This window comes from Festucalex cinctus, chromosome 13, assembly GCF_051991245.1.
Source record: "Festucalex cinctus isolate MCC-2025b chromosome 13, RoL_Fcin_1.0, whole genome shotgun sequence".
NCBI classification, from domain to species: Eukaryota; Metazoa; Chordata; class Actinopteri; order Syngnathiformes; family Syngnathidae; genus Festucalex; species Festucalex cinctus.
In genome coordinates this window covers 11993322-12004795 of record NC_135423.1, presented here as the reverse complement: position 1 = coordinate 12004795, position 11474 = coordinate 11993322, and the positions used below count along the sequence as shown (strand labels likewise).

General features: G+C 39.1%; 1 protein-coding gene across 2 annotated transcripts; it reads right to left on the bottom strand.

Moving 5' to 3' along the window:
- Window positions 1–235: 235 nt before the first annotated feature.
- On the bottom strand, window positions 236–11203 carry hepacama (hepatic and glial cell adhesion molecule a). 2 transcript variants are annotated; one of them, XM_077542153.1, is made up of 7 exons: window positions 9163–11203; window positions 5118–5465; window positions 3091–3372; window positions 2592–2682; window positions 2403–2468; window positions 1189–1264; window positions 236–857 (listed from the first exon to the last, which is right to left on the bottom strand). In XM_077542153.1, exons 1-7 carry the CDS (start codon window positions 9251–9253, stop codon window positions 495–497), a joined length of 1317 nt encoding a protein of 438 aa, XP_077398279.1. In that variant the 5' UTR covers window positions 9254–11203; the 3' UTR covers window positions 236–494. The 2 variants fall into 2 exon arrangements, with proteins under 2 accessions (XP_077398279.1, XP_077398280.1); XM_077542154.1 differs by having other exon boundaries at window positions 237–857; window positions 1189–1259; window positions 2401–2468.
- Window positions 11204–11474: the final 271 nt, after the last annotated feature.

Below are 11474 nucleotides of genomic sequence, written 5' to 3'. Positions count from 1 at the left end.
TATCGTCATCAAAATGTGTGTGCCGCCGTATTTATTTCAGTGTACAGTGTGTTTCTAACTGTAAAGTACCAGTAAAATGAATGTTTTTAATAATAATAATAATAATAATAATAATAATAATAATGATAATAATAGAATTGTATTGACATAGACGAGTTTGGGAAAAAAAAACAGCTCACAAAGTAGAAAATATTGTAGTTTTTTTTATTTCGTACTTACACAAAAAGAACAATTTGATGTTTAAATGATAAAAAACAAAAGTGGAAACCCCCAAACTACTCATTAGACGTTCCCGGTGAAATTAACAATATATCGCATAGTACAACTTCACAACTTGTAACCTATGAATGCTCGAAAGGATATACTTTCCTATTACAGGATGTCATCAAAAGGCTACAAAAGTATTGCTGGTGGCCACAGAAGGAATTTCTGGCGCATCCATCCTCCTCCTGGCAAGATACAGCAAGCACAAAACGTGACGAACAAACCAGGTGTCACTGCTGGGGCGAACCCTGCGTCTTCTCGCCGGGCGGGGGACTCTCGGCGTCCACGGGGAGGCGAATGTTTGGGATTCCAACGGGAGGCCGAACTTTTCTGATGGGGCTGAAACTACGCGGCGACGAACAGGGCGAGTGGGCTGGCGAGCGTGCGGGGCTGAGGGGAGGTCCCGCCGGGGCTTGCGGGAGAAGCTGGGCCAGCGGGGAGGGGCTGCGGGTGTACCTGCGCGGGGTGGTCCAGATGGGCGCCTCAGTTCTGTGGCCGTGGGTGGGAAGCACCGGGACGTAGGTGGCGGGGAAATTCAATTCTGATTGGCTGTAGGCGCTGGAAGCGCTTTCTTCCAAACGCTCCAGAGTCTCCTAGAAGATGAGAGTGACGAGAAACTTTTTATAACGATAAATCATCAGCAACGAAAACTATTTACACCAATTTATAACTGGCGTTTATCTGTTATAAAAGATGGTTTGATACGATACATAGGGTGCGATATAATTCAAGATGGTACATTTTAAACTGTAACAATTTGATTTGGTTTGGTTAAATCAAAACAGAACAAAACAAAATCAAAACACACTTTTATTTAAAAAAATATGGACATACTATATCACTGAATGTATCTCTTGAAATGTATATGCAAATAGCCAATTAGAGTTCAAGTCAAGTCAAGTCAAGTCAAGTCATCTGACTTACATCTTCGTTGAGTACATACAGAGGCATGGGACTCCTTCGACCCAGGGTGGTTGGTTTCGGTACAACGTCAACTGCAGTAAAGGCACAAGCAATAATACAATAAAGTCAATAAGTCAATTGCAAAATATTTAAAATGATAAAACTTTATGTAACTAAATTACATCAAAAACAATACCATTTAATGCGTACAATAAAATCTAATACTGAACTTACTATTATCCATAATTTTACACATTTTAATTTTAATTATTAATATTCATAATTCAATAGTTATTTGTGATTTTTCACAATATATGTTCTTGTTTTGAATTTTATTTGTAGACACTTGTACCCCTTAGTGTAAGTCATAGCAACTTTCTTATTTCAAACCTCTTCTAACCTTATTATGATGTACTTTGCACATTATTATTTCAACTATTTCATATAATTTAAGTCTTTAATAATAATAATAATAATAATAATAATAATAATAAGAATGATAATAATAATGACCAACATTATTCTGCATCAATTACTGCTCCAAGAAATGTATTTTCACACACTCTTTCTTTTTAAATTGAATTTACAATAATATATTGACTTGGTGTTTGGTTTGTCTAGTTCCAAAAACTATCAAATTTATGTATTCATTAATTTCCCATAGTAGTCAGAAGCTGTTTCAGATTTTCTTCTGAGCAGTCAAGAGTTGTGTCATCAAGCAAAGAGAACACAGCAGATGTCATTTATATGCAATATGAAATAGTTTCGGGCCTAGCACAGACCCTTGGTTGATCTTCACTTTATTTGATTGTAAAATGTTGAATTGCACAAACAAACTGATACAGTATATTATATCTAAATAACTTCTTTCCTCCATTTATACGCTAAAATTCTCATGTCATTTGTCTGTAATTTATTCATGAATACACTAGTATCAAAAGATTTATTTTTATTATTATTATTTTTTTTTAGATTTATAAAAATCCCAACTATAAATTTGATGATCTTTACTGGTTTACTGGTTTCCACAATCACCACCATCAAATGTAAACACAACAACTAGACTAAGTGCAATTTCTGGAGAAATTGTGTGGGAATGCTGAAAGCTGAATGCACACAATAACATATTTGGGAATGCTTCAGCAGTCCCACAACAACATTGCCAATCCTATTCATTTTCAAATAAATTTTAACATCGCTAACAATATTAATAAGGCATTGTCCAAAACTCACCATCATGGCCATTTTCCCCCTGCTCCATGTAGATGGGAGCTCTCTGCGGGACGGGTCTATGCTTCTTTCTGCAGTGCAGCAGGGGGGTTTCAAAACACAAAAACAAACTTGCTTGTTTATGCAACAGGCAGACAGAAGAGAGCTAAAAAGAAGGGAGGAAAAGAAGGAAAGAAAGAAAGGAGAGTTCTCACTTGGAAGGCTTCCAGCAGGCACACACGGTCACCAGGGTGATGAGGAGGAAAATGCCTCCGGTGGACAGGATGATGTACAGCGAGCTCCGTCCTAAGCCAGAGGCAGACAGTAGAGATGAAGAGCAAAAAGAGGGTAACAACTAAGCTTGCCCTCGCCGTTCCCATTTTTAGGCTTGTAATAAGTCAGGATATGTAAGCAAACTGTATTTTGTTACATTTCAAGTGCAGTGCATCCTCCATGCATATTGAGGAAATGAAGCACAGTGGAGTTATGATATAGAACTCCCCCTTCCCCAAAATAATAGTCCATTCACTGGATTTCACTGCCTGTTGTGGCTCCATACTGGCACTTGCAGTAAACAACATTGTTAGACAGGCAGGCGTGCTCGTGTGTGGCTCGCTGGGATGCGATAATTACTTTGGCATGCAACCGAAAGTGACATCTGAATACATGCTCGGAATCCGACATTTTGTCCTTTTTGTGTAACGTGCCACCTACTGTAGACGGTGAGCTTGACAGGCGTGCTCTTCATGCTGCTGACGGGGTTCTCCACCACGCAGGTGTACACGTCGTCGTCCGACATGAGGACGCGCGCGATGGTCAGCACCTTTTGGTCGTGCGAGAGCAGCAGGCGGGAGTCGTTGGCCTGCACCTTCCCCCCCTTCAGCCAAGCGTACACGGGCTTGGTGCCGTTGTCGTGGGAGCAGTGCAAGTGGAAGTGCTCGCTGTACTCCAGGACAGATGACGCCACCATCTGGATGTAGGGCTTGGAGACTGGAACTGAGGATGAGAGACGTGAGGTGGGAAGTTCATTTTAAGGAATATCAGTCCATTTAATTACTGTTTTTAACGGAAGAGGATTCGGGACAGTGAAGAGAGAAGAAAAAAGTTTGTCAGGATTCTCACTTTATTCTCTGAATTCTGACTTTAAAGTCAGAATTTTATTCTGAGAATAAAGTGAGAAAGTCAGAATTCAGATTTTAAAGTGAGAATTCTGACTTATTGACTCACTTTAAAGTCAGGGTTTGGTGGCACTTTAAAGTCAGAATTCTGAGAATAAAGTGAGAATTTTATTCCCAGAATTCTGAGAATAAAGTGAGAAAGTCAGAATTTTGACTTTATTAAAGTTAGAATTTTGATTTTATTAATTTTCTCTTTAAAGTCAGGGTTTGGTGGCACTTTAAAGTCAGAATTCTGACTTTATTGATTTTCACTTAAGTGAGAAAGTTCAAATTTTGACATTATTAATTTTCAATTTAAAGTCAGGGTTTGGTGGCACTTTAAAGTCAGAATTCAGAGAATAAATTCAGAATTCTGACTTTATTGACTCACTTTAAAGTCAGGGTTTGGTGGCACTTTAAAGTCAGAATTCTGAGAATAAAGTGAGAATTTTACTCCCAGAATTCTGAGAATAAAGTGAGACAGTTAGAATTTTTACTTTATTAAAGTTAGAATTTTGATTTTATTAATTTTCTCTTTAAAGTCAGGGTTTGGTGGCACTTTAAAGTCAGAATTCTGACTTTATTGATTCTCACTTAAGTGAGAAAGTTCAAATTTTGACATTATTAATTTTCAATTTAAAGTCAGGGTTTGGTGGCACTTTAAAGTCAGAATTCAGAAAATAAATTCAGAATTCTGACTTTATTAATTCTCACTTTAAAGTCAAGATTTGGTGGCATTTTAAAGTCAGAATTCTGAGAATAAAGTCAGAATTTTATTCCCAGAATTCTGAGAATAAAGTGAGAAAGTCAGAATTTTGACTTTATTAAAGTTAGAATTTTGATTTTATTAATTTTCTCTTTAAAGTCAGGGTTTGGTGGCACTTTAAAGTCAGAATTCTGACTTTATTGATTCTCACTTTAAAGTCAAGGTTTGGTGGCATTTTAAAGTCAGAATTCTGAGAATAAAGTGAGAATTTTATTCTCAGAATTCTGAGAATAACGTGAGAAAGTTAGAATTTTGACTTTATTAATTTTTAATTTAAAGTCAGGGTTTGGTGGCACTTTAAAGTCAGAATTCTGAGAATAAAGTCAGAATTCTGACTTTATTAATTCTCACTTTAAAGTCACGGTTTGGTGGCACTTTAAAGTCAAAATTCTGAGAATAAAGTCCGAATTTTATTCTCAGAATTCCGAGAATAAAGTAAGAAAGTCAGAATTCTGACTTTAAAGTGAGAATTCGAACTTTATTAACTCACTTAAACTCAGGGTTTGGTGGCACTTTAAAGTCCGAATTCTGAGAACAAAGTGAGAATTCTGAGAATAAAATGAGAATCCTGCCAAACCTTTTGTCTCTTTTTAATAATCCTAATCCTCTTCCGTAGTTTATACATCCACCCATTCATTTTTTATTTTTTATTTTTTTATTAAACGCTTATCCTGAAGCCTATTCCAGCTAAACTTAGGCCAGTGGTTCTTAACCCAGGTTTGATAGAACCCCGAGGGTTTGGTGGCACATACAAATTGTTTTAAAAAAACAACAAAAATAAAGTAAAGCTCAACATGTCCATCTAAGGGGATACCTACCATCCACAGTCAGCTCAATATAGTGCTCCCCCGTGAAGGTGTCATCCGTGATTGAGATCTCCACCTCGTACGAGCCCTCGTCCGACAGCTGCAGGTTGTGAAGCAGCAGCGAGCCGTTCTCGAACACCAGGATGCGGTTACGGTACTCCGGACGAAGGTTCCCGATGACGTCGGTGCCGATGGACTGCACCACGGTGACGGGCTTCACTTTGTCGCGCTTCAGCTGCCACTTGATTACGGGCTTGTCTGTGCTGCTGCTGGTGTAGCTGACCGACAGCAGGGCCTCTTTGCCCACGATGCCTCTCACCACTTGGGTTTGGCTCGTCACATTCACCCCTGACACCTCACCTGGGGCAAATCAAGATGAACAGTAGTGTTGTACTTATAGCTGGTTAATATTTCAATCAAAGCACAGAGGAAAATCTCAAGTCTTGCAAACCAAAAAACAAAAAACAAAAAAAAAAACGTTAAAGTGGTTAATTTCTTTTGAAACATAGCAGTTGTCACAATCATGTGACAGCGAGCCAGCTTGAACATAGCACTGCTAAATAAAATTTAGGCCAAAGGAGTTCTCCTGGAATTCCATTATATATATCCTGGCTTCCTTTGCTCCAACATGTCAAACTGTCTCCATTCTTAAAGGCAGACGCTACGGTGCATTTTTCATCATGACAGGACTGCTTATTCAGAGGCTTCTTTTTCACTAATGTTGAAACTTGAGAAACCTGAGCCCCACTTATATGCAACTTTTTGATTCACATTGGTAAAACTGTACCAAAGCTTGTAACTGAACAATAGAAAAATATTACTAAGAGTAAACTATACGATATCCATATACTTTTAACCTTATAGATCACTTCTCCTGTCTGACACGCATGGAAGTTAATCACCAGTTCGGATTTTTTTCTGAAGCGTTCAGACACTTTATTAATTTTCCTATTTTGCTGGTCAAAATTGGATGTTCTCCACTTTAACGCAGTTCTAGTCAGTCTGTGAAAAGTGTGCCCAAATACGTAAGCGCGTAAATTCAGTGTTTAACGCGCTAGCCATGTCAACATTAAGCTAGCTTAGCAATTAGCTTGGCTTCTCCTTCTTTTCTCGTCATACTCTCTTGACAATGATATTTGTCAGAAATGTAGCTTATTGCCACAGAGGCCATGATTACTGACTTAGAAGAGACTCTATAACATGTATGCCCACTAGTAGCCAGCTGAACATTGTTGCTAGCTAAATGCTGTAGCATAAGTAGCACGGAGCATTCCTGGACCTCCGACGACCAGCGATAGATGACGTGAGCCCAGCGAAGCTTTTTGCCACCGTTTCAGCGTTTTTTTCTTCTTCTACTTTCTTTTGGCAGTTGATAATCAGTTTTGCAAATGTGTTTTGATGAGGTGAAAAATTAAAATTTTGTGTCGGAAAGTGTGAAGCAAAACTACTTATTTCAAGCTTTGGGGTGTAAAACTGTCTCGTCACTGGGATTGGCTCTTGCACACCCATGCTCCTACCGAGGATGGACGAGAATGGATTGATTGATGGAAAAAAAAATATATATATATATATATATATATATATATATATATATATATATATATATATATATATATATATATATGTATATATATATATATATATATATATATATATATATATATATATATATATATATATATATATATATATATATATATATATATGTATATATATATATTTTTTTTTGTTGCAAACTCAACCTACTCTGCTAGATTACATGGCACAGTGCTGTCAAGTGACTAATAACAAACATCACTAATTTCTTCACTACTATGTTGTTTCGCTTTTTGTCATTTGAGTCACTATGTAACCATTTCCCACCACCCTAATAAAAAAATGGTAGGGTCTTGTTCTCTTCAGGCTGTCTGTTAAGCAGGAAGTGGTTTATTTTTGCGGAACACTTTTATGTGCACAAAACATTACAAAACAAGGTAAAAGACAGTAGATTAAATGTAATATTTTTAGCATAATGCTTTCACTGAGTTTCCACGATTTTAGCATCTTGTTTTTATCCTTTTGATGGAGACTTAATGAGTCCAACTTCTTTGCATAGGTGCCTTAATGCAGCCATTAGTGTGCTCACTGTGTGCTTTAAAAACAAGCATAAAAAATGCACCCACATTGTGCTGATGATGTGTGTTCACATCTTGATCACTAATCCGCCTCACAGAAACTACAGGACACCCTCTCCTGAATATGTAACATATTAATTTTTTTTCTCCATCGATTTCCCTCCTGCTCCCATGGAGCCACATGTTATCCTTTATCATAAAGCCTCGTCTTGGTAACCAACACGGCATAACACATATGTTCCCAGTGGAGGCTGCTTCTCCCTTAGTGGACACAAGTCCAAACATTGGCTTTTGGCCGGCTTTGGGGAGTCCCACTGTTATGCATCAAAGATAGAGCGAGCAAGACAACAGAGAAAGAGAGAGAAAAAGAGAGAGAGATTCTGCCCCGTTGACTAATTCTTCGCTGCCAGGCAGTTAGCAGGGCATCGCCTCCTCGTCATGGCAACCCCTTTGGCCGTCTGACAGGGGTTGTCAAGGCGATAAGACAAAGGGCACGATTGTTGGAGCTCCCTTGAAAAGAGTGAGCGAGAAAATTCGAATCAGAGAGAAAGTCTTTGTCATTGGTGAAGTTGGAGATAGGCACAGGAGGTTCTAGCACGATAGGATCGGTCCAACATGCTGAGCCTTGGTCAGAACTTTTCTCCAGTCCAACATAACAATCACGGTTCCAAAGTAGAATGACAATCAGTGAAGCACGGTGTTTAACTCATTCACTCCGACATTTTCACTGAAGCTGTTTTACTGGATATTGACTTGATTTTGCAAGGCCCACAGAATATTGTTTTCTATTGCTATAAAAAGATGGAACATACCAAAAGAAAGATTAGAGTCTCTTCTTTCATCAGGAAAAAAAAAGTACTTTTTCTATATTTTTCAGTTTTGCAGCAATTAGCATTAGAATATAGCTAAGTTTCATCATGATTCACAAATCTGTTTAGAACTGTGGTGAAATCAGCTTGTTTGCAACATGGCCCTGGTTGATCTCATACTCTACTGCCACCTGTTAGCCGTTTTTGTAATTACTACCATTGCTTCAACCGTTCTCTGCAGCTCAGAGGCTTAGCATAAAAAACGTATAAACACGTCTTTGGGACACTGCAAACATTTAAAATAGAAGATATTCATATGTTTTTTGGGAGCAAATGAGTTAATAGTGGAAGAAAAATACATATGAATATGTTCTATTTTAAATGTTTGAAGTATCCCAAATACGTATTTATATGTTTTTTTTTAAATACTAGAGCATCCAGAAGGCTTTGATGCAGCCTCTGAACTGCAGAGAACGATTGAAGCAATGATAGTAATTACACAAACGGCCTGCAGGTGGCAGTAGAGGAAAAGAGGCTTTCTGAAAGTTGGCTGTTACTCAGGATTTGATGCAAAAAAAATGTGTGCTCATTTTTAGGAAATTTCAGATTACTCTGCAATAAGATAATAACAAATGGGAATATTTTCTGCACCAAAGAAATTGAAATATTTTGACCTGTTGCTATTTATAGCTTATTAGGTCCACAGAGATACTGGTCCGGCCCACTTGAGATCAAATTTGGATGAAAGCGGCCCCTGAAGTTTGACAGTATGGCTCCACTGAGTGCAAATTGACTCAAATGTACCTGTACCTGTAAATCGACTCTCACCAATTTTAAATCCCTTAGTGCCCTGCAATTGGCTGGCGACCAGTCAGGGTGTACACGGCATCTCGCCCACCATAATGAGGACAAACGGATTTATTTGGTGATCAAAACCCTTTTCTTTTACACTTAGTGGAAGTAATGAAATGCGCAAATAAGCGATTGTGATGGAGGTCCAGTTTGAGAGCATGAGAGCAATCGTCACAAAGACAAGAGAAACATCAAATATGTATACTACACAAACAGTAAACATCAACCTATGAGTCAGTGTATGTGACCAAAAGCTGAGAGTAAAAACAAGTTAGGACATACCTGTGAGGAGCAGGAGGAGGAGGCCGACCAAGGTGAGGAGTGAAGGAACGTCAGTAGAGAGACTGTGGCCCGTCTTCCTCCCCACCTTCATCTTGTGTCCTGGGCAGAGGCGTTCTCCCACTTAGTGAGCATGGTTTCACCACGCCGGGCACGTCTCTCTCCCTGTGAATCAACGCTCACTGCACTGCACTGCACTGCCTGCAACACTGGCCTCTTCCTGGACATACTGAGCCCCACTCTCCCCTCTCAGCACCCCCAGTCACAGCCAACAACAACCCAACTGTGCGTGTGTGCGTGTGACAGAGACATACTATGGATGAGCTGCCCTCTTTCACACTACGTTACACTTTGAGAAAGCAACAGGAGTTCAGAAAAGGTTTTTAAAAAATGGTAGTGGAAAACAACACTGTAAATTTAGAAGGAATTCCTGTTGGGAAGTATAATTGAGCGAGTGAGTGGCTTTAAGGGAAGCACACTTGAGGCCCTCATTTGTTTGAAAAACATGTCTCTTTAGCTAACTGGAGCCAGATTGGTAAATACAAAAAAAAAAGAAGGTTACTTAGCAACCAGACCTGCTTTGAAGCAATCAAATCCAGTTGCAAACTTGCAGGCAGGCAGAGGTTGGTAAGAACATGTTACTTACGTTATGAATGTGGGACTTTGCCAACACGTGTGCGGCGCAACACTAATGCTACGTTGCTAGCATGACATATTGATGTAGTTTTGCCAAAAATGAAACATTACCGGTTTGAAGTTGTTTATTTTGCAGTCCCTCCAGGATATCGTGGGGATTTTTAAAAATGATTGTTACGGGCTAAAATGGCTGATTTTGCGGCCAATTTTTCACAAATATATATGTAAAAAAAATTATGCAAATTTTAAGAATTTCGTGGGCATTTTTTTTTCCCCCGGGCCAAGTTTTTCTAAAAGTTGCGCTCATTTTTTTTTTTCCCCCTCAAACACTTTTCCTGCAAAATTCAAGTGGATTTTTACAAGATTTGGAAAAGCAACAGATATTTTCAAATACGTATAATCTTTATTGAAAATAGGTATCTCAACAAAGCAAAACTTAACACATTTTCACTTTAAGGTATGGCCACAAGGTGGCACTGTTTTTACATCCTTGCTCAGCATCTGTGCCTGACACATTTTTGTCACAAAATCAGAAGCGGGGCTAAAATTCAGCATGATTATTATCGCTATGTACATTATTTGAACTTTTTTTTTTTTGCAGAATAAATGATTACAACTGCAAATATATTGCCTTCAAAGCCATTTCACCATCTTGTAATGTACTTGCAGTTGATGCGCCTACAAAGGGAAATTTTATAAAGCAGCCGCAGCCTGATTGAAAGCTCAAAAGCGCGGAATGTGGGAATGTGAGAGCAGACTCGTGTGTAGTCGGCCATCAAAGCCCATTTCCCTAAGCTCCGCCCACCGCCACCCATCACGTCGCCCTCTTCCTCTCATCTTGTGGCACACTCCATATCAAGGATGACTCTTTGCAGTCAAAAGTGGGAAGCAGGAGTGGCGACATGCACGGCATGAGAGGACCCATTGTCACGTAGTTTGACACTACTTGAAGTTGTCTCCCACGCGGTGCACCAGTTGGATTTTGATGTAAAGTCTTGATTTTTTTGGGGGGGGGTCGTCCTGATTAGTCAAGTAGGGACTCAATAGACTCTTTTTACAGTGACATCAAACCACTTGAAGATTAATAACTATTTCCTTTATATGCGGATGGGATAACATGGAAACAAATAATGAAAAAGTTTAAGGAGCGAAAAGCAACATTAAATGTGCTAGCAGGGCAGCTTGCTAACAAGGCTAAAGTCGTACATGCCGATTACGCTATGTAAACACAACAAAGATAAACAGTAAAATGTATGGAATGTGTCATGTCTGTGTAAAACATTGAGCTGGTTCTCAACAGAGACGATGACAAACCGTTGGCTTACTATGTTCAAGTTATTCTTTTTTTTTTTTAAATCAAGGGGCATGACAACTTAATACTCACATTGGAGTGTTAAAATAACCATATTTCCCCCCCCCCCCCCCCCCCCCCCGCACATGTTTTAAGAATTGTGTAATGGACAGGAGGCACTACTGTGGCACAATGACTGCTGCCCCTATTTTCGTGTAAAGTCAAATAATGTTGGTGCGGTCGGGCCGGAAATTTTAACTTTTGCTCTGAGCATGACGTCATGCACCGTGTGCGTCCATTCCGCGTTCTTGCCAGAGGGGTCGCAAATGTGCAAGAACTCTGAATCCTGCGTCATGGGCCTTTAAAATGGCTTAAAGCCGGGTTGCAA